Below are 20,127 nucleotides of genomic sequence, written 5' to 3' on the forward strand. Positions count from 1 at the left end.
GGCATCATAATTACCCGGAAAGACGGACTAGTTAAATAAGAATGAAGATAATTGGGTGGCATATGAACATTATTGTCTAAATTATTTGAACTGGAGCACCAAAGTAGATTTTTTTTCTGTATTTTAATTTGTGTTGCTAAATAAGTTTGGTGTCCCTGAAAATAGAGGCTATAATATTCAATATTTGTAACTTTACGTCCTAGTTATGGGGGGAAAAAAATGTTAAATGCCATTTTTTGTGGGTTTTTTTTTAGTACAAACCAATGCTGGTTACTTATACAAGCCTTAAACACACAAATGCATTTATATAAACCTTCAATATACTTATATAGGCCTTGAATATAAATTATCATACAAAATATAGCACTGAATCAACTTCAATTTGAACTATTTCAATTTATGGACAATTTCAACTTGTGGACAATTTCAACTTGTGGACAATTTCAACTTGTGGACAATTTCAACTTGTGGACAATTTCAACCTGTGGACAATTTCAACCTATGGACAATTTCAACCTATGGACAATTTCAACTTATGGACCATTTCAACTTATGGACAATTTCAACTTATGAACCATTTCAACTTATGAACCATTTCAACTTATGAAACATTTCTACTTATGAACCATTTCAACTTATGAACAATTTCAACTTATGAACAATTTCAACTTATGAACAATTTCAACTTATGAACAATTTCAACTTATGAACAATTTCAACTTATGAACAATTTCAACTTATGAACAATTTCAACTTATGGACAATTTCAACTTATGGAACATTTCAACTTATGGACAATTTCAACTTATGAACAATTTCAACTTATGAACAATTTCAACTTATGAACAATTTCAACTTATAAACAATTTCAACTTATGAACAATTTCAACTTATGAACAATTCCAACTTATGAACAATTTCAACTTATGAACAATTCCAACTTATGAACAATTTCAACTTATGAACACTTTCAACTCGTTCATAAGCGTCTGTATAATCCTGCTATAAAAAATGTATCCATACTTTACTTTGTTTGCTAAACCTCACATAACTTAACTTAACTCAATAGCCATCCAATCCATTTTACAACCTATTCCCCTCTCTTACCAACTACCACAACACATGCCAATCTACAGTAACCAATACTTCAAACTATATACATATATACATATATACATAACTATATATCTTCCCAAACCTTAAATTCCACCCAAATAAAATCAACTACTACAATCATGTAACCATTTTTCCCCTCCCTCACCATTCATAATCCTATTCAACGCCACCTGTTTAAAATGCGTGGGCGCGTATCATGGCCGCCACCGGTAATGATGTCACCTCCGATTAATCATCGACCAAGAAAGACATCCGTCACTACATTCGTTTTTTTTTTTTTTTTACACTGCCATAATAAAACGCCTAATCAAATGGATTATATTTATCTATATTTTATCTCCCTCACTGGCAAGTTTAAATAAGACTTAAGGGCTACTTATGCCCTTTTTTTTAAGGGTGGGGATTTCCAGACTGGAAAGTGGCACACGTTCAAACTCCTTCAGGCTATAAATGTGATTTTTAAATTCCTCACAAGGGCCGTTCACGTGACAGTTATTATTATTTTTTTAAATTCCGGATCCGTAGCCACCATTGACGGTTAAATATGTCTCCCAGTTTAAATAAATAAGACGTTTATTTCTGTCAATGGCACTGAAACATGCTAATTTATTAGCTTGACTTGTATACGCTATTGTTATTCACACAGACACATCATTGTTTTTTGTCAAAACGTGGGCACGAATAAAAATTCCAAATATTTCCTCAAGACATTCTTTCATAGTTTTGTTTCTACGACTTTGGCAAAAACGAAACCAGTTTTATTATTTTATGTTCACCTGCTAAAGTCCAAGTTGAATTGGAGATTTAATCTCGAATGGCGCCCAGTGCACATGTGTCAAAGTGGTGGGACGGGGGCCAAATCTGGCCCGTAGTATTATTTTGTGCGGTCCGAGTAAGTAAATTATGAGTGCTGACTTTCTGTTTTAGGATCAAATTCAAATTAAGAATATAGATGTATATTATATTTCCTGATTTTCCCCTTTTTAAATCGATAATTGAATTTTTTTATCCATTTTTTTGTCTTTTGGTGTTTTTAGGTCAAAAAGGCATTTGGTAAAATCTAAAAATAAATATATAAACAATATTTTAAATTTTCCACTTTAATATTGAATATAATTTTTAAAAAGGTAGTTTACATTCGAAATGAACAAAAAACAAATGATTATTAGATGTTTTCCTTTACTAAAAGGGGCAAAGCGCTAACCTATCAAATCCACCACGCGTGCACATTCCTGCTAGATTATATATATAATCTCGCAATTTATGTTAATTCATGCGTTTAGGTTACAAGCAATACGTCCGGGTTATAAAACGTATTCGTGTCGTCCACTATCAGTCATTCGGATGATTTTTGGATACAAATACATTTTAAGAGCCAACACGGGGGTTGTGGGGGTGCTGGAGCTGATCTTAGCTCTCTATGGGGAGGATGTAGGGAACTCTGAATGGGTTGCCAGGTATTTTCAGTCACAATAACAGCAATGGGGAATTTTTTAGTGTTTGCTAAGCCGATTACTAATGCTTTGGGGATTTGTGGGGAAGAAATAGAACCCATAGAAAACCCACGCAGACACAGACGGAACATAAAAACTACACATCTGAAGGTAGACCACAAAAATTAGGATCCATGTCTGTAAAGTCAAGTAATAAAAATATTTTTTAAAATTCTTTTTAATTTGTTAATATCTATTTTAAACTGAGTGTTAAGAATATAGTATTATAGTAGTATTTTTTTAAATCAAACCACTAGAATTAACAGAAAAGTCAAAATCTTAATTTGGGGTGCATAATAATCACTTAGAACAATTTTTAAAATATCAAATTACATTTTTAATCAATTTATGATTATAAAATAGATTAGTGATTCGTCGGGGGAGGGGGGCGTGACGTTGCACAAAATGATCCTAAATAGGATGTTTAGTGAACATATAATAACAATTTAAATGATTTGAAATGGCTTTTTTTACGTCTATCAGCGTTTTGGGCAGGGGCAAATTATAACACATCGCTAACTACCAGCGCTCTTGCTTTAAATGGCAAGTTACGTTCAAAATCGAAAGAGTATTTCATAACAATAACGACAACGCAAAGCTCCTCCCGTCACGCGGTCGTCAACACGGAAGGACAACAAAGACACTGCGCATGCGCCCGACACAACCACTGACGTCACCCGTTTAAAAGCCGCCTCTTAGAAAAGACAAGCCCGGACACATTACTGCATTTAGCATTTATGTCGCCTCTCTCGCGGACACGATTCCCACATTAAATACCGGCATTTTAGAACGTTAGCAACAATAGCCGGCGGACTTTTAATTGGGCAAGGCATTATCAAGGAGTACCTGTTGTGTGCACCTGGCACGGGGGGGGCGTGGAGCGCCGACCACCGGACGATGAGGACTCTGGAGGATGAACTGACGTCGGCGGCTGCCACGGGGAATGCGGCCCAAGTGGAGCGACTTCTCCGGGCTGGGGCAGACGTCAATGGGGCCAACCGCTTTGGATATACAGCTCTGCAGGTCAGGAGTCATTATGTTATTATACAATCATAAAAATGGAGAGAAAATGGTTAAAGTCATAAACGTCTTACTAAATTTGATTGTTAATATATATTATTATTGGTTGATAGGAATGTTGTTATGCTGTAATAACGAGGAAAATAAATAAAAAATCTAAATTTACATATATGTATGGAGGTTTTTTACCCATTAAGTTATTTTGTATTAGTTATTAAAGTAGAGTATAACATTAAAAATGAAAGTGAAATTATAGTAAATAAATAAACAAATACATATTATTTAAAATGTTATTCTAAATGTACTTTTTCTTATATGAATGTAATAAATAAAAACTGTTAATACATTAAAGTCATATTAGGGAAAGTGGAAAAAAAATGTAATATTAGTAATAAATAAGGAAATTTAGTATTTTTAAATAATCAAAGAAATTAAACAATACAATGCTAACTGAAATTTAAATGAGGGAAAAACACTTTTTAAGGCCCCGAGAAACAGTGTAAAGTTGACTTTTTTTAACATAATAATTAACATGTTGTTGACAACCACAAAAATTTTAAAGATCAATTTGTGTAAGATTTCAAAAGATAATCCATTAAATTGATCAAAACTATCTCTAAAATCAATTCTTTCAATGTTTTTCATCCTTTAGTAGCAAATTTAAATAACTAAAAGTCATTTTTCGGCGCTGCCACCGTCCCAGTTAAAAAAAATTGGACATCTAGCATCGTCAATGGCAGCCAGTTACCTCTGGAAAAAATAAAACAGCAGAATAAGGGACAATTCCACCATAAAGTAATTTTTTGACATTTTTTTAGTAACCATATTAAAGCAAAAAACAGGCTAAAATTGTTGGGGGCATATTTTTTTGTTGTTGTTTTTGTTTTTTTGTCCTTTTTTGTAACCATTCCTCGACCCGGATCGCCCTTTTTCCCCGTCGACAGGTGATGATGATGGGCAGCCCGCGGGTTGCCGAGCTGCTCTTGTCCAAGGGCGGCGACCCCAACGTGGCCGACGCGTGTAGCGGGAGCACGCCGCTACACGACGCCGCTCGGACCGGCTTCGGGGATACCGTACGGCTTCTGGTGCGCTTCGCCGCTCGCCCGAGGGCCCTGGACGCCGACAATTGTCAACCCGTGGACGTAGCCCGGAAAAATGGTCATGACGACGTGGTGGCGTTCTTGGAATCGCTGTGATTGACGCTTGGAGGAATTTTTGGGACTTTAGGAGGAATTTTTGGGACTTGATTTCAGCTTTTTCGACCTTTAAATTAATTATTTTTGGGAGCCAATCCGGAAATGATCGGAATTTGAACTGGATTCTTGAATATTTTTGTCCGTACGTCGCAATTAAATGGACTAATGATGTTTTTTTTTTAAAAAAAATGACGTTTAAAGAGCGTCTCGAACAAGTCAAGGCAATATTTTGCGTTTTTTTTGGTGATTTTAGACATGAAAATTGAAAGAAAACAGCACGAAGTTCATTAAGGAGGAAATGAAGCACTTTTTTTGTTGTTGTTGCACAGATTACGCCCTTTAAACGTTTTTATTTAAATTGTATTTAATCACTTTTGGCTGCCAAAGCTTTTTTTGTGTGTGCGTGCCAGAAATGTAAAAAAAAAATGAAGTATTTCCAGTCTATGAAGTGGACTCGGGTATGTTGTTTGATGTGCTTTTTAAAAAAATGATACAATTATTATGGTAATCAGTAAATATTTGAGAGATTATTATGTGGTATTTATATTAATTATTTTGGGTTTTTGTGTTAGAGATGGTCATGTGTTTTGAGATGCAGGAAAAATTAACACTAACCAGTAAAACAAATTTAGATAGGATGTTATATTGAATATTATATTTTCGCATGCATAAACACTTTTTTAAATTTACTTTTTGAATGTTTTAATGAGAAGAAAATATAATTTAAATCAGAGGATATATAATTTTTTTGTTTGCTTTTGAATTGTTTAAAATTGTATTCTCACTGTTTTTTTAATTAAATATTTGACGGTTTTAAGGTCAACAAATGTCTTGTTTTTTTAATTACTTTTTGGATGATTTAATTACAAGAAAAATATTTAAACCAGAGAATATTTAGGTTTTTTTTTTGTTTGCTTTTGAATTGTTTAAAATTGAATTTTTGTTGTTCTTTTTGATTGAATAATGGACTGTTTTAAGGTCAACAAATGTCTATAAATAATGGCTTGATGATAAAAAAAATGGTCATGGCAGCCTTGCTATGAAAAGATTTAAAGGATATTAAAACTAAAATACAGCTCCAATTGAATATTTTTTTGTTTTATTTATCATGTGTTAATTTTCCAACTATGTTCAAAAATTGAATAAAAACCAAAAAGCTGTCATTTCACTTCAGCCAAAGATTAAAAAAATGAATTATTGAAACACTAGTATAGTTAAAGATATAGCTAGAACGATATAGCTTAACATACATACAAAAATTGGGTAAAGTTGAAATACTGCATTTGGATTTTTTACTTATTTGACACATTTTTTTAGGGTGAAGTCATTTTGTTTTTAGGTCAAATTGCTTTTTTTTGGCTAAAAAGGCTTGATTTAAACACTCTTGGTTTGCTTCAATGTTTTTTTCTACTTTTTGGTGTTTATTTATTTTTTTGCTAACGTACAAGGAAGCACCAAATCATGACAGTGTCAAAAAAATGGCAAAAAACCTGATCAAGTGCATTAAAAAACCATTAAATCTAAAAAAAATATCTTGAAATGACAAAAATATCGAACCTAAAACAAATTTAAAGCATAAAATGTCCTTACTTGAGAGGATAGGAAAGCCTAATCTTTTCCAGAAGTAGAATGGATTCGACGTCTATTGTCGTCATTGTCGGTAAAAAAGTTCATTTGTCGAAGACAAGCTCAAGATTTTCAGTCAAATCCTGTTTTTTTTGCGGATTTTCAATGTTTGGGTAACATGACTGCTGACTGAGCCATAGCCTGCGGGAGAGAAAACAAATAATTACTTTTTTTTGAAATGTTATGACATGTAAACGTGACTTTTTGGGTAAAAATCTGACCCATTTTGACTAGGATGAGATGATGGGATGTCAGTCATGCGGCTATGGCTCAACAGGCGCCATTTTGGGTCAAAATAACATTACAAATGAAGCTTTGCTAAGACTTTTTTTAATGCTGTTGAATGGGAATGGTCATAAAAAAATAGTTATACTCATTTAAAATCAATTAAAAGGAGAAAATATCTTAATTTTACGAAAATAATTGACAAAAAATGATTGTCTTACTTTGAGGGAGGTTATGGTGTGGCTCCAATCCATCTGGCTGATCTGAGGTATGACGGTCAATAGGATGCTGCTGGCTTTGTTGGCGTTCTCCTTCATGGTTTTCATCACGTTGTCCACACAAACCTGTTGTTATTCATTCAAAAAATAATTTAAAAAATACATTAATACAACTCCCAGCTGTTGAATTGATATTATTTTGGGTCTACATACTCCACAATGCTTCAAAAAATATTTAAATTAATACAACTCGCAGGTATGGGATTGTTATTATTTTGGGTGTAAATACCCCACAATCCTTCAAAAAAATATTTTCTTTAAATTAATACAACTCATATCTGTGAGATTGATATTTTTGGGGTCTAAATACCCCACAATGCTTCAAAAACATTTTTTTGTTGAATTAATACAACTCTCGGATGTTGGATTGATATTATTTTGGGTCTACATACTCAACAATCCTTCAAAAAAATATTTTCTTTAAATTAATACAACTCCCAGTTGTCGGATTGATATTTTTGGGGGTCTAAATACCCCACAATGCTGCAAAAAAAAAAAAAAATCTTAAAATTAATACAACTCCTAGCTGTTGGATTGATATTATTTTGGGTCTAAAAACCCCACAATGCTTCAAAAAAAAGTATTTAAATTAATACAATAACCAGTTAAGTACATGTACTAGTAAAAATAGGAATGTCCAAATACCATTTTTTTTCCCCTTCAAAACCAATGTTTTTCTCCAAAAAATGATTTTTTTAGTGATACCGATTTGTTTCCTTTCTTTTCGAACCAAAAAAAAATACAAAAAAATAATGTAACCAGCTACGTACATACTATGTCCATATACCATTTTTTTTCCAAAAAAAATGATCTTTTAGTGATACCGATTCATATTTAGACCAATAAAAATAATACAAAAAATTAATGTAACCAATTATGTGTTACTATGATTAGTTTCTAAAGTGAAGTAAGGGTATTACCAAGTAAAAAAGAAAAACTCTGGTTTACAAATCATCAGCCAAACTAAAGATACTTTAAATATATATATATTTTTGGGCTGAGTATTCTCGAGAGTAGTCCTCATTGATTGTCCGCTCAGGAGTTCCATCCGCTGAACTCGCCACATCCTTCCGCTGACCCCTGATTCACAACTACCTCCTAACCTTGCCTCCGGCACCCCCACCGCCCCCAAACTCTATGTTCTCCGCTGCCAGCCTCCGTCCGGTGTTGAGGAGGCTGACTCACCGTGACTCATAAGATTGTCTGTCTTCATCCGGAGATAGAAAAAAAAAAAAGGTCAAGTCGTGTCCAGTGGGTGATACAAATTAACATTGTGAAGGGGTAAATTTAGGTCAAAACTGGATTTTTTTAATCACAAATCCAGATGTAACAGAAAAAAATGACGTTTAACCATTTCTGTCAAAATTAAAAAATGGTCTTTTTGCTAATCCTCGATATCTTCAAATATTATTTTTTTTATTATTTGCCAATTTTTAAAACAAAATTTCGGGGAATATACCAAGCTAGTTCTGGTGAACTCGTATCTACAAAAAAATACATGTCTTAAAATGTATTTCTGGAGAAAATTCACGTTTCCACCTAACTCCGCCCTTTCCTTATTTTCTTGTTACTTTAAAACCGATGACGTTATTTGCTCTAAATCACATGTGTCAAAGTGGCAGCCCGGGGGCCAAATCTGGCCCGTCGCATCATTTTGTGCGGTCCGAGAAAGTAAATCATGAGTGCCGACTTTCTATTTTAGGATAAAATTAAAATGAAGAGTATAGATGTATATTACATTTCCTGATTTTCCCCCTTTTTAAATCAACAGTTGTCATTTTTTAATCCATTTCTTTGTTTTTGGTTCAAAAATCATTTTGTAAAACCTAAAAATATATTTAAAAAAATCTAAAATAAAAATTGTTTTAGATCTATAAAAAACGGAATATTCAGGATTTTTAATCCAGTTCTTTTAATCCATTTATAAAAAAAAACATCTAAATATTATATCTAAAATGGTCCTACATAAAATCAAATTGACGTTAAAGCGGCCCGCGAACCAACCTTAGACACCCCTCCTCTAAATCATATAGATTTTTTTTTTGACACTGAATCTAAGACGACAACTTTTGCGCTCACTCAAATAAAATAAACACATAAAAGTGAAATCTGAGCAGTTTAAATAATTTCCCTTCACCAAACATGGACGGCATAACCTCACTTAAAAGTACCGACTCCAAAAACTTCCCTAACCCGAGACAATAAAAGAAGCCATGGACTCACCGCCTCCTCGTGCTCCTTCCAGCAGTCATAGTCGGTAGCCATGGCGATGCTGGCATAACACAACCCCGCCTCCTTGGCGAGGACCACCTCAGGCACGGTGGTCATGTTGATGACGTCGGCGCCCCAGCGGCGAAACATCAGACTTTCGGCCCGTGATGAGAAGCGGGGACCCTCGATGCTCAGCACGGTGCCCTTGGCGTGGCACTTGATGCCCAGAGTGCGCGCTACCTCAACCAGTACCTGAGCGGCGGCGGCGGAGTTGGCAAATGATGTCATCGCCCTACGAGCGCCCACACCCGCGATTGGTCGCACAATGGTCGCTCACCTCGCGAGTTCTGTTGCAAAAAGGCTCGGCCATGGGGATGTGACACACGCCTGGGGGGCTGCTGGGCAGGCCGTCGTATAGCGTTTGAGCCCTCTTGGTGGTCCTGGAAGTGGGATGGATTTTACAAATAGACCCTCACCTCAGAAACGTTCACTTTTGGATTGTATTTTAAAAATGGTGTTTGAAAACATAGATCAACACAACAATAGAAATATACAGAAGATATAGTAGTACACATATATACACAATAATATACACAGACACCATTGGTACATTATATATATACATATACACACGTACACATGTATATACATACATATACACACGTATACATATATATATATATACACATGCATATACACATGTACACATTTACACATACATATACACATGTATATACTACATACATATACACATGTATATACTACATACATATACACATGTATATACTACATACATATACACATGTATATACTACATACATATACACACGTATACATATATATACACATGCATATACACACATACATATACACATGTACACATTTACACATACATATACACATGTACACATTTACACATACATATACACATGTACACATGTACACATACACATGTACACATTTACACATGTACAAATACACATGTACACATTTACACATACAAATACACATGTCCACATTTATACATACAAATACACATGCACACATTTATACATACAAATACACATGCATGTATATATACACATACATACATACATATACACATATACACATACACATAGTATACACATACACATATACACACATATATATGCATGTATATTATGTATTTCTATAAATGGTTTTATTCAATGATTTTCTCGACCTATTGGCATTTAGAGGCTGTTCGCCGGTTTTAGCATCTGAGTGTAGTTTAGCGCTAGCATGAATGACTCATGCTGGGAAGAATGACAGACAATCTTTAAGCAACTGTCATTTGGCTGAGAAATACTATATCGCTCAGCTGTAATTCACACAAAGCTTTAGTTTTTACAACGTGGGCGGAAGAAACAAAACGTGTAGTACTTGCCACTCATTCCAAAGCCACACCCTTGCAACGGTTTCATAGGAATTACTTTAATGGTTTTCAAAACCATATAGATGTATATTACATTTCCTGATTTTCCCCCTCAATAGTTGTCATTTTTTAATCCAGTGTTTTTAGTTCAAAAATCATTCTAAAATCTAAAAATATATTTTAAAAAAGCTAAAATAAACATTGTTTTAGACCCAAAACTGAATATTCAGGGCTTTTAATCCAGTTTTTTTAATCCATTTATATAAAAAAAATCTAAATATTATATCTAAAATGATCCGGCCCGCATGAAATCAAGTTGATATTAATGCGGCCCTCAAATATATATTTTTTCATCTGGTAATTTTAACATTAAGTTTTTTTTAAGATAACTATTCCCTAAAAAAACAACATGACTAGCTTTTGTCAGTCAGAGTGTCATTCATAAAACACAATCATACCTATTTTTAAGTGACATGATAAACGTGCGACTTATAGTTGGGAAAATCAATTAAAAAGTAATTTACAAAGCAGGAATGAGCTGCTCGGAAGCCGTCATCACATCGCCGGATGTCCGCTATTATTTGAGCGTGTTCCCACACATCTCATTGTCATGATTCATGTTACCGTGTGACCAAAAGTGTCGAGTTAGTGCAGGAAGAACTTGTTGTGTTTGGCATGTTTTTTTGCGGTAATTTGTGTATAATTCACACCGGGGAAGTTAACGTCATGTGATGCTTTTTTAGTGTCATTGTCTTTTAATAACCTGGGTGACATTTCCACCTCAGGCCAAATGACATGTCAGCAATTTAACAATGGAAGTGTTTTTTTGACAAATGTTTGAGAACGTTTTTGTTGCATTCTTCTCATGGTAGTTGGATGACATAGTGACTTTTTTTTCACTCTAAAGGTGGTATTTTTGTTTTGTTTTAGTCTGCAGGTTGGATTTAGGTTTGAATTAAAAGATATAATTTTCAATTTGAGTAACCATGTTTTTTAAAAAATATATATTTGTATAAATGGGTTAAAAGAACTGGATTAAAATCCCTGAATATTCAGTTTTTAATAGATTTAAAACAATGTTTATTTTAGCTTTTTTTTAATATATTTTTGGATTTTACAAAATTATTTTTGAACTAAAAACACTAAAAAAATGATTAAAAATGACAATTATTGATTTAAAAAGAGGGTAAAAATCAGGAAATTTAATTTACAACTTTACTCTTCATTTTAATTTCATATAAAACAAAAAGTCGGCACTTTACTTTCCCGGGCCGCAAAAAAATGATGCAGCGGGCCAGATTTGGCCCCCGGGCCGCCACTTTGACACAGGCTATATATATTATGTATTTTTCCCTTTTGTTGTTAATTCTTTAGCTCGACCTTTAGTTCCAAATATACAGTAATTGCTCTATATGTTTTTATTCTTATGCCATCACTCTATTTTGCCTGATTTAAAAATTGACAAGACTGATAATGAACCTGGATAAATAAAATCTAACCTACCGGTCAATGAATTGATCGATGATGACGATGTCGCCAGCTTGGATCTCCTCTCGAAGTGACCCACAAGCTGTAGTGACCAATACGTGTGTGCAGCCCTCCTTCTTTAACGCCCAAATATTGGCCTGGTAGTTGACATTGGATGGCATTATGGTATGTTGTCTTCCATGCCTGATTAAAACAAAAAAAACAGGAATATTAATGAAAAATAAATTAAAAAATACTGAATTTTCTACTATTTTTACAAACTAAACAAAAAATATATAGTTTTAAATTTAGATTTAAACATGTATTTAATTACCTAATTTTTAAATCAGGAAAATAATGCAACATGAAAGTTCCAGAGGAAACCACTAGATGGCGTTGATCTTACCTTGCAAGGAGCACGCAATCAACATTTTTAATTTTTCCCATTATCAAGGCATCTGATGGCTGCAAAAATAAAATAATAAAAAGTTATTAAGAGTTAAAGGGGGGGATTTTTAATGTAAAAGGAAACAAAAGCACAACGAACCTTTCCATAAGGAGTTTCAACATAACGCTCAGTTCTTCCTTCCAATATATCAGGGTCGTCAAGACCGGAACCGCCGATAATTCCAATCTAAAAGGATGAAAATAATGCATATAGACAATGGAGTATTTAATTTCCACGTGGGGTACTGGACGCACTTTTATTCTGAAACGTCAACGTGACGTACTTCCGAACCAGACTTTCCCTCGTGTGAACCCTATGCTATAATTAACGTGAAATATTGCTCTCAAATATAGAAAATACCAATTTAGCATAGTTAAAATTAAACTAAACTGTTGTTAACTTTGTACTAGCAGACATTTTTGCGTTACGTTTAGCCTCGTGGTGACATACGTTGCTGCACACCTGCGTGTAAGCACGTTTTTTAATTGACTCGAATGCTTTTAACATGTAAACACAAACTATATAACTTTCTTTTTTTGTTACCTTAATGGGTGCTGAAGAAGACATGCTGAAACCACCTAAAAACGTAAATATTAAAGAAAACGCTAGAGGGGAAAATTGAAGCTTCAGTAGTACGTGCAGCGAGGAAAAACCGACATTTGTCTTCCTGGTTTTCGTGTCCTTCAAATTAAAAGCCGGGAAAAATTCCACATTCATTCAAAATACGGACAATTTTGAGTGTTGTTATTTTTTTCAGTGTAAAGGGCATTCCATACAATGTCAAATTAAATACATTGTCTAATGTGTCTAAAAACATTTTAAAGGTCATATGTTGTCATGAGATTGATAAGCCAAAAGTCAAGTTCATATATTGCAATTTTTTTTTAATACAAATTTTCATGCTGACTCATAACCCACAAATCGAGATGTTTTGTTGGGGGCGGAGTCATCACATTTTAAAAACAAAGCAGTCCCTGAGAACACCCTAGAAATTAAATGTCTTTCAAAATAAGAGAGTTCGTTTTGGGGTCCACTGAGTTCCTATGCCATCAGGTGGGAGTAAAATATGAAAAATACTGCAAATGGCGGCACGTTTTAGCGGTCAGCAATCATCTGTGGCGTCGATAACGGGGGGCGGGTCCTTAATGGAGTTTTCCATCCGGGTTTCATCGGCGCTGTCGCTATTGATGGTGATTGGGGTCGGGGTGCATTTGTCCTCCATTTTGTGCCTTCGGCTCTTCTTCTTGTGTTTCTTCTTCTTCCTCTTGTGGCGTTTACTCCGCACGCTTGGACTCCTTTCCTCTTTTTCCTCTTTGCCGTCTTCGCCGTTTACGGCGTGGTCTTCGTAGTCTTTCGGGGAAGGAGGATTCTCCAAATGTCGTGTTTTGTATTTCCTCTTCCCGCCGGGCTTGTCGTGGTGAGATCGTCGGGTTGACGGCGAGCTGGAACACGTAGTGGAGCGGGAATTCAAGGATTCTCGCCGTCTGGGTTCCCGACTGCTGCTCCTGGAGCGAGAACGTCGGTCGGATAGCTTTCGGTAGCTTTGCCGTTCTTTTCTTCTGGGTTTGTTGTCGTATTTCCAGTTTTGGTAGTCCAGGTAAAAACAGTCTCGGTCTCGGACGTGATCGGTCTCCGGGGTGGGGGTGCGGCGACGTCGCTCGCGTTTTTTTTTGTGGTCTTTTGAACCGTGTTTCCGACCGGATCGCTCGCGACTGCTTTTGTCTTTTTTGGAAGAATCGGTCGCCGCTGTTATTTTGGATTTGAGAACGGCGACTCGTTCTTTGGTTTCGGGAAGCGGCGAGTCGTCGGCGTCCATCGGCGAGGTTTCCGGACTGTTAAAGCGAAGGTGGCGCGGCGAGGGCGGGGCTTCTTTGGCGTCGTCGCTCCAGTACTCGTCGGAGGAGAGCTGCACCAATTCGGGGGTCCTCTCGGCGCTAGGTTTGACAAAACCCACGATGACGCAGTCGTCGCTATCCGAAGAGGAACCGTCGTCGATTTGGATGTGCGTGGCGGCGTCCTCCCGCGCGGGTGGCGAAACCCGGACGGCGGGCGCCCCTTCCTCGACGCTGCTGTCCGAGTCGGAGTGGTTTAGCGACTCCCGTCCGGTTCGCCCCCCGGTCTCCGTCGTGGTGGAGTACGACGGCCCGGGTGTCTCGTCGTCCCACAACGAATGACTCAGATTGGACGCGGCGTACCCCGGCGTGGCGGGGTGATCCGAATCCTCGTCTTCGGAAATGGCGATGACGGACGAGTTAGTGCTGACGTTGGATTCGGACGATCTGGTCGAGCCCTCGTAGGTGGCGTGTCGGTCGTAGGCTTCCATGTTGAAAGGAGACTTTGCGAAACTGATGAATTCGTGGAGGAAATGCTCTGTGCGGCCTTGGAGGAACGGACGCAACTCTTCTTGGATGGCGGCGGCTTCCATGTCCACGGTGGTGATGCGCGACATGATGATGTGTTGGACGATGTTGACGAGGGAACCGTGGGCGCCGTAGAGAACCACCAACTCTCTCTTGAGCCAAGGGATGAGTCTATGTAAGCACGCCGGGTTTTTGCGGTAGAATTCAGCCGAGGAATCCCGACAACGGCCGCCATCTCGGACGTTGCGGACTCGCAATCCCTGCCGGTATAACTCTCGCCGGAAGTTAACCATCTCCAGCTCCGTGATGTTTTGCGGGATCCGCCCTTCGGTAGCCGCCCTCCTCTTGGCCTCCATTCTCGTCATCATGCGGCGGACATAACGAGTTTGACGTTGCCGGGGAGGGGGGTCGGACGTGGCTTCGAATAGGACGCCATTATCCGGAGGAGGAGAGGTCCGCCCCCAAAACTGTCGCTGAAGACGCTGTTGTTGTTGTTGTCGTTGTACTCCCGTGAGCGTGGTGCGGTAGCGAAATCGTACTCCGCCAAATGTTCCGAAAGAGCCATTGCTTACCGGTTTTAGGTCGTATTGTTTGAAGTCTTGTTCTGATTTGATGCTGTGGTAGATGGAGTTAAATGGCTGCTTGCAGAGTGGGCATTCGGCTTTGTTTTTTGACCACTCGTGGATGCAACGGAAGCAGAATTTATGGAGGCAGATGTCCAGGTAAGCGATGTTGTTGAAGACGTCTAAGCAGATGGGACATTTGGAGTCAGGGGACGCGTCAGCTTCCGGGGTTTTCCTTCGGTCTCTTTTTTGGTTCTGCTGCAAAGCCAGCTTGATTGCAGACATGATTTGGAGGAGGTCAAATCAGCTGTGGGGGTTACAGTCAAAGTTAGAACGACATAGAAACATAAAACGTCGCTTTTTGGTGACAAATTTGTGTTTTTTCCCAAACTAGTACCTTGGGTCGAAAAAAAAATTCAATTAGTACCGAGGGTTAAAAAATATTTTTAAAAATGAATGCGTATTCAACATTTTTATTCCGTAGCTGACATTTGAAGGCGGAACCGGTTAACCTACCGAAAGCTTATGTACTTTCCTAGTCGAATATAAATGGCAATAAAATGTTAAACATAACGTTAGTTCACAGTGGATATTTAATAAATTTACTAGCACATAAATGAAACAAGCAAGTGTCTGTTGGTCTGAAAATACACAGTGTACTTGCTGAGAACGAGGGCTAGGCTAGTGCTAATGCTAACAAGCTAGGTAGGCTAAATGCCAGCGAGTAGTTGAGTTCAACGTAAAATAAGAGCTACTCACCTCCAGTTTGCAGCAAGACGGGTAGTCTGACCACCAATTCGCCTTCCTATGTCCTCTAGAATCGAACTTGTTGCTACATTGGAGAAATTCCACTACTCTTCCAAAACGCCAAATGTGCTTGAATGACGTCAGATGTTCAACGGTACATTGTTGTCTTTCGTAATCCATGTTGAACTTCCAGTTTTCACAATAAAAATGCATGACTTCCGTTATAGGAAAATAAAAGCACATAGGGCTAGAAAGCAGAAAGTACATGGTTTTTTGTAATGCAGCAAAATAAACCAGTCAATACATAAATTAAGAATATTTGAACAAACATTTAGCAATTAAGAAAAACTAATTATACTGCATTATTTAACATGACATTAAAAAACAGCATGATTCAAATGTTTATTGTATTCACAGTTTATACACAGACACTTATGAAACAGGATAGGTCAATTAATGATGGCTGTGGCTCTCAGGGAGGTCTGGAACAACTTCCCCTGTCTCAAGAACAGTGTCACCCTATAAAAACAACAAGTTAACTCCGTCAAAATGTGTGCAAGTTACAAAAAATATACTGTAAAAATATGTAAATATTGCAATCACTTATATTTCTTCCAAAACTCTTGATAGCCTGCTCAATGTACTCATTTAAAGCATTTAACAGTTGGCTGATAAGGTTGGCAGTGTTCATTGGCATTAGGATTATTCAATAAATACATTAAAAATATTGTTGCCTTAAAAGGGATTTTGTTATGTTTTTATCAACTGAGAATCAATAGTTGAGACTTACTGGGAAAAGCTTGGGTTTCAACTCCACAATGCCATATGGCCTTTTCTGTAAGACAAAAATTAAACGAGAAATATCACTGACCTAATTCATACATCTCTATAAAAAAAATACAAAAAATCTGGTATTTTTAAACTTACATCAAGGTGGTATTTGACGTAGTAGTGGACGATCCAGGCAGGTATCAACAGCCGTTTTAATGTAAAAACACTCCCTCTGTAGGCTTTGTATGTCTATAAGAAGAAATATGTTAGTACAGGTAGTATATCTGATAGATAACACTGTAAAAGACAAACAACAGTCCTGGGGGATAATGCGTGGTTCTGTACGTGAATTTTTCTCCTCCATATTGAAATTTTGAAAGAAAACTACTTAAATTTTCGCAATTTTGATGTTAGCATAACTCACATATAGCCTCCACAGGCTCTTGGGCTGCAGAAAACCTTCCCAGAACTTGGCGACGGTGCCGAGTGGTTTGGCCTGAATGACGGGTTCCCTCGGACTGAGTTCCTGGTCCTTCAGCCACTGCCTTCGGAGTTTGATAATCTGCTCCTTGCGGAGCTTTTCGTCAGGGGTGTAGCCCGACATTTTGGTGGAGTTTGCCCGCTGTTGTCAACCTCAGCGGCGCTACAATGACACCATGGAGGACGTCAAGTCGTTTTCTTGGAATGAAGAAGAAACCGGAAGTTGGGTCGATTGTTGTAAGCAATTAACAGCGACACCTGCTGCAAAGGAGTATGACAAACGAGGTTTGGAATTAAATGAATGATTATGATATCATAATTAAGTGACGAAAAATTATCAAAAATACCGTGAATATATAATTGGAATATTTGTTACAAAATACATCATTGCAGAACGTATCTTGCGCTTTTCTGGTCTGCATGCCTTAAGAGGGCGCTACATGTACAAACCACAAAGTAGGGTGGTGTCTAGGAGTGTTAATATCGAAACACAATTTTACTGTTTGGATGAACAGTTTCAATTCCCAATTGTTATGATATGTGACGAAAGTGGCTAAACTGCTTTGTTGTCACGTGTTTTTTGCGTTGTGCGCATTTCACGTGATACTCCGACACGACTCTGAAGTAACATCAGGCAGGTCGGTTTTACTTTATCTTCTCTACATTGTTCATGGTTTTAGCAAGATTTCTTATTAAGAGGTAGGTTTTCTTTTGTAAAATCAAAATATGAAATTGTTTAGGTCATCTGATTTACTAAATCGAACTGTCAACCAGGCTTGTTTACACTATTTTTCCTAAAAACAGATTCTTGACGTCATCGTCATGCGCCAATGTTTTCTTCCCATTTCTAAATACAATACTTTCCAAGAATAAAATACGTTTCCTGTGGGTAGTTTGTCTGAATAACATGTTTATAAACGTTATTTATGGAACGAAACGTGCAATTGGATGCCCCCTAAAGCAATAAACATTAACAATAAACAGAACTATTCATTTAACTGCATTATTACAACTCTAAAATGCACTGGTGAATCATGAAGGAAAAACTGCAACCTAACAGTAAAATGAAGTCAACTGAACCAACCTCCCATTAAAATTCCATGTCCATCCCACAGAATGTCTGCTTCTCTACCCCGCCTTGTCATCTGGGAATCCAAGCACCTGGTTGCCCACCTTCACCCACGGCCTTGGACGCCCGGTTCGGTGATCCTGGAACGCCGTGTTCCTGGAACTGTGGCTGAGAGCATCTTCCACCTGGAAGAAGCAGAATATTTATCCTGGATGCTGGGGGCCAAGGCCGTGGCACAACTCCTGTGCGACAGACTCAAGGTGCAACGGTGCGCCCTTATCGCCAGACCCCATGTGGACAAACCGGCTCAGGTGCACCCATCATTCAACATTCGAACACACAACTTGGTGACCGGACGTTTGGTCGCCTGTCTTTTGGTTGCCGGTCAAATGTACTTAGACATTAAACAGTACTTGGATATTAAACAGTACTTGGATATTGAACAGTACTTGCATATTAAACAGTACTTGGATATTAAACCGTACTTGGATGTTAAACAGTACTTGGATATTAAACAGTACTTGGATATTAAACAGTACTTGGATATTAGACAGTATGTGCATATTAGACAGTATTTGCATATTAGACAGTACTTGGATATTAAACAGTACTTAGATATTAAACTCTCATGAATATAATTATGAGAGCTGGTTTCAAAAGTAAACTGTCACCATTTGACCGGCGACCAAACGTCCGAGCACCCACAACTCGCGTCATACAGAAAAAATGCTTTGTGCAGATCCGTATCCTCCCGCTACACGGCCTGGATGCAGAATGGCGTCCTCACCTCGCAGGAGATGAAGAACACCACAGCCACGATCCGGGGTACTGCACCTCCAAGACGGCGCCACGGTGGAGCGACACCCACCTCAACGAAATCAAGGCCAAGATCCGCGCACAGCTCCCCGAGCCGGACGCGTCACCCAACTTGACCTATCTAGGCGACGACCCATCCGACCCTGGTCTTTTCCCACGCATCATCCGTGGCGATGAGTCACAATGGCGGCTGTGGGAGGATGACAACCACGTTTCTTTCCTGACTCCCTTCCCAAACTCGCCAGGGTTCACCGTGCTAGTGCCACGGCGTCCTTTGCCTTCCGACATATTCAAGCTGGGGGACAGCGACTATGAGGGTTTGGTAATGGCCGCCAGGAAAGTCTCTCATCTGCTGAAGAAGAGTTTGGGGGCGTGGGGAGTGGGACTTATCTTTGAAGGGTTTGAGATCGATTACGCCCATGCTAAGTTGATTCCATTGCGGAGGGCGTTGTCTTCGGGGGACGGCCATCTTGGGACATCACAAGGGTCGGCATACTTCTTCTCGTACCCTGGTTTTGTGTCCTCGGAGGATGGACCAGAAGTGTCCAGAGAAAGTTTAGAGGAAATGCATGCTAAAATCAGCAAATAATTTACAAGTCACAAAATCTGCATTTTTTTCCCAAAAGTCGCTTAAAATCTTAAAATTTCACTGTTTAAGAAAATAGGCCTACATTCTTATGGATATGTTTGTTTTAAAACAGATATTTGTCTATTTTTTTCCATTTTTTGAATGACCAAGTTGGATAACTTCAGAAAAGCACTTTAATAAATTGCCTTATAAAACTTCATCTTGTTCAATTTCTTTTAAAAAGTGACTTTAGGAGAAGATATATTTTTTGGCCCAT

The 20,127-nt window shown here is 37.8% G+C and overlaps 5 protein-coding genes across 6 annotated transcripts; 2 read left to right on the forward strand and 3 right to left on the reverse strand.

The window, feature by feature from the left end:
• Positions 1–3,270: 3,270 nt before the first annotated feature.
• Positions 3,271–5,907, forward strand: cdkn2a/b (cyclin-dependent kinase inhibitor 2A/B (p15, inhibits CDK4)). The gene is made up of 2 exons (XM_077719007.1): positions 3,271–3,632; positions 4,574–5,907. Exons 1-2 carry the CDS (start codon positions 3,507–3,509, stop codon positions 4,823–4,825), a joined length of 378 nt encoding a protein of 125 aa, XP_077575133.1. The 5' UTR covers positions 3,271–3,506; the 3' UTR covers positions 4,826–5,907.
• Positions 3,337–13,173, reverse strand: mtap (methylthioadenosine phosphorylase). The gene is made up of 9 exons (XM_077719006.1): positions 13,020–13,173; positions 12,576–12,662; positions 12,435–12,493; positions 12,065–12,232; positions 9,503–9,605; positions 9,178–9,417; positions 6,898–7,020; positions 6,416–6,592; positions 3,337–3,626 (listed from the first exon to the last, which is right to left on the reverse strand). The coding sequence occupies exons 1-8, from the start codon at positions 13,041–13,043 to the stop codon at positions 6,554–6,556; spliced, it is 843 nt and encodes a 280-aa protein (XP_077575132.1). The 5' UTR covers positions 13,044–13,173; the 3' UTR covers positions 3,337–3,626; positions 6,416–6,553.
• A 170-nt stretch (positions 13,174–13,343) lies between these two features.
• On the reverse strand, positions 13,344–16,336 carry toporsa (topoisomerase I binding, arginine/serine-rich a). Its single transcript, XM_077719005.1, has 2 exons — positions 16,159–16,336; positions 13,344–15,706 (listed from the first exon to the last, which is right to left on the reverse strand). The coding sequence occupies exon 2, from the start codon at positions 15,682–15,684 to the stop codon at positions 13,579–13,581; it is 2,106 nt and encodes a 701-aa protein (XP_077575131.1). The 5' UTR covers positions 15,685–15,706; positions 16,159–16,336; the 3' UTR covers positions 13,344–13,578.
• Positions 16,337–16,534: 198 nt separating this feature from the next.
• On the reverse strand, positions 16,535–17,629 carry ndufb6 (NADH:ubiquinone oxidoreductase subunit B). The gene is made up of 4 exons (XM_077719550.1): positions 17,342–17,629; positions 17,074–17,166; positions 16,937–16,981; positions 16,535–16,665 (listed from the first exon to the last, which is right to left on the reverse strand). The coding sequence occupies exons 1-4, from the start codon at positions 17,519–17,521 to the stop codon at positions 16,600–16,602; spliced, it is 384 nt and encodes a 127-aa protein (XP_077575676.1). The 5' UTR covers positions 17,522–17,629; the 3' UTR covers positions 16,535–16,599.
• A 185-nt stretch (positions 17,630–17,814) lies between these two features.
• Positions 17,815–20,070, forward strand: LOC144198498 (uncharacterized). 2 transcript variants are annotated; one of them, XM_077719548.1, is made up of 3 exons: positions 17,815–18,096; positions 18,513–18,777; positions 19,206–20,070. In XM_077719548.1, exons 1-3 carry the CDS (start codon positions 18,068–18,070, stop codon positions 19,869–19,871), a joined length of 960 nt encoding a protein of 319 aa, XP_077575674.1. In that variant the 5' UTR covers positions 17,815–18,067; the 3' UTR covers positions 19,872–20,070. The 2 variants fall into 2 exon arrangements, with proteins under 2 accessions (XP_077575674.1, XP_077575675.1); XM_077719549.1 differs by having other exon boundaries at positions 17,816–18,035.
• The last annotated feature ends 57 nt before the right edge of the window (positions 20,071–20,127 follow it).

The sequence above is a fragment of the Stigmatopora nigra genome, chromosome 6 (genome assembly GCF_051989575.1).
Source record: "Stigmatopora nigra isolate UIUO_SnigA chromosome 6, RoL_Snig_1.1, whole genome shotgun sequence".
NCBI lineage: Eukaryota > Metazoa > Chordata > Actinopteri > Syngnathiformes > Syngnathidae > Stigmatopora > Stigmatopora nigra.

Excerpts from the sequence above, each read along its gene's own strand:
- cdkn2a/b (XM_077719007.1), top strand. The coding sequence starts at position 3,507 with ATGAGGACTCTGGAGGATGAACTGACGTCGGCGGCTGCCACGGGGAAT. Across the intron at positions 3,633-4,573 it reads TTGGATATACAGCTCTGCAG|GTGATGATGATGGGCAGCCC; the intron begins GTCAGGAGTCAT and ends CCCCGTCGACAG.
- mtap (XM_077719006.1), bottom strand. The coding sequence starts at position 13,043 with ATGTCTTCTTCAGCACCCATTAAG. Across the intron at positions 12,663-13,019 it reads CTTCTTCAGCACCCATTAAG|ATTGGAATTATCGGCGGTTC; the intron begins GTAACAAAAAAA and ends TCATCCTTTTAG. Across the intron at positions 6,593-6,897 it reads ACACCATAACCTCCCTCAAA|GCTATGGCTCAGTCAGCAGT; the intron begins GTAAGACAATCA and ends TCTCTCCCGCAG.
- toporsa (XM_077719005.1), bottom strand. The coding sequence starts at position 15,684 with ATGTCTGCAATCAAGCTGGCTTTGCAGCAGAACCAAAAAAGAGACCGA.
- ndufb6 (XM_077719550.1), bottom strand. The coding sequence starts at position 17,521 with ATGTCGGGCTACACCCCTGACGAAAAGCTCCGCAAGGAGCAGATTATC. Across the intron at positions 17,167-17,341 it reads AGAGCCTGTGGAGGCTATAT|ACATACAAAGCCTACAGAGG; the intron begins GTGAGTTATGCT and ends TTCTTCTTATAG. Across the intron at positions 16,982-17,073 it reads ACGTCAAATACCACCTTGAT|AAAAGGCCATATGGCATTGT; the intron begins GTAAGTTTAAAA and ends TTTGTCTTACAG.
- LOC144198498 (XM_077719548.1), top strand. The coding sequence starts at position 18,068 with ATGGTTTTAGCAAGATTTCTTATTAAGAG. Across the intron at positions 18,097-18,512 it reads GCAAGATTTCTTATTAAGAG|AATGTCTGCTTCTCTACCCC; the intron begins GTAGGTTTTCTT and ends TCCATCCCACAG. Across the intron at positions 18,778-19,205 it reads ATGTGGACAAACCGGCTCAG|ATCCGTATCCTCCCGCTACA; the intron begins GTGCACCCATCA and ends TGCTTTGTGCAG.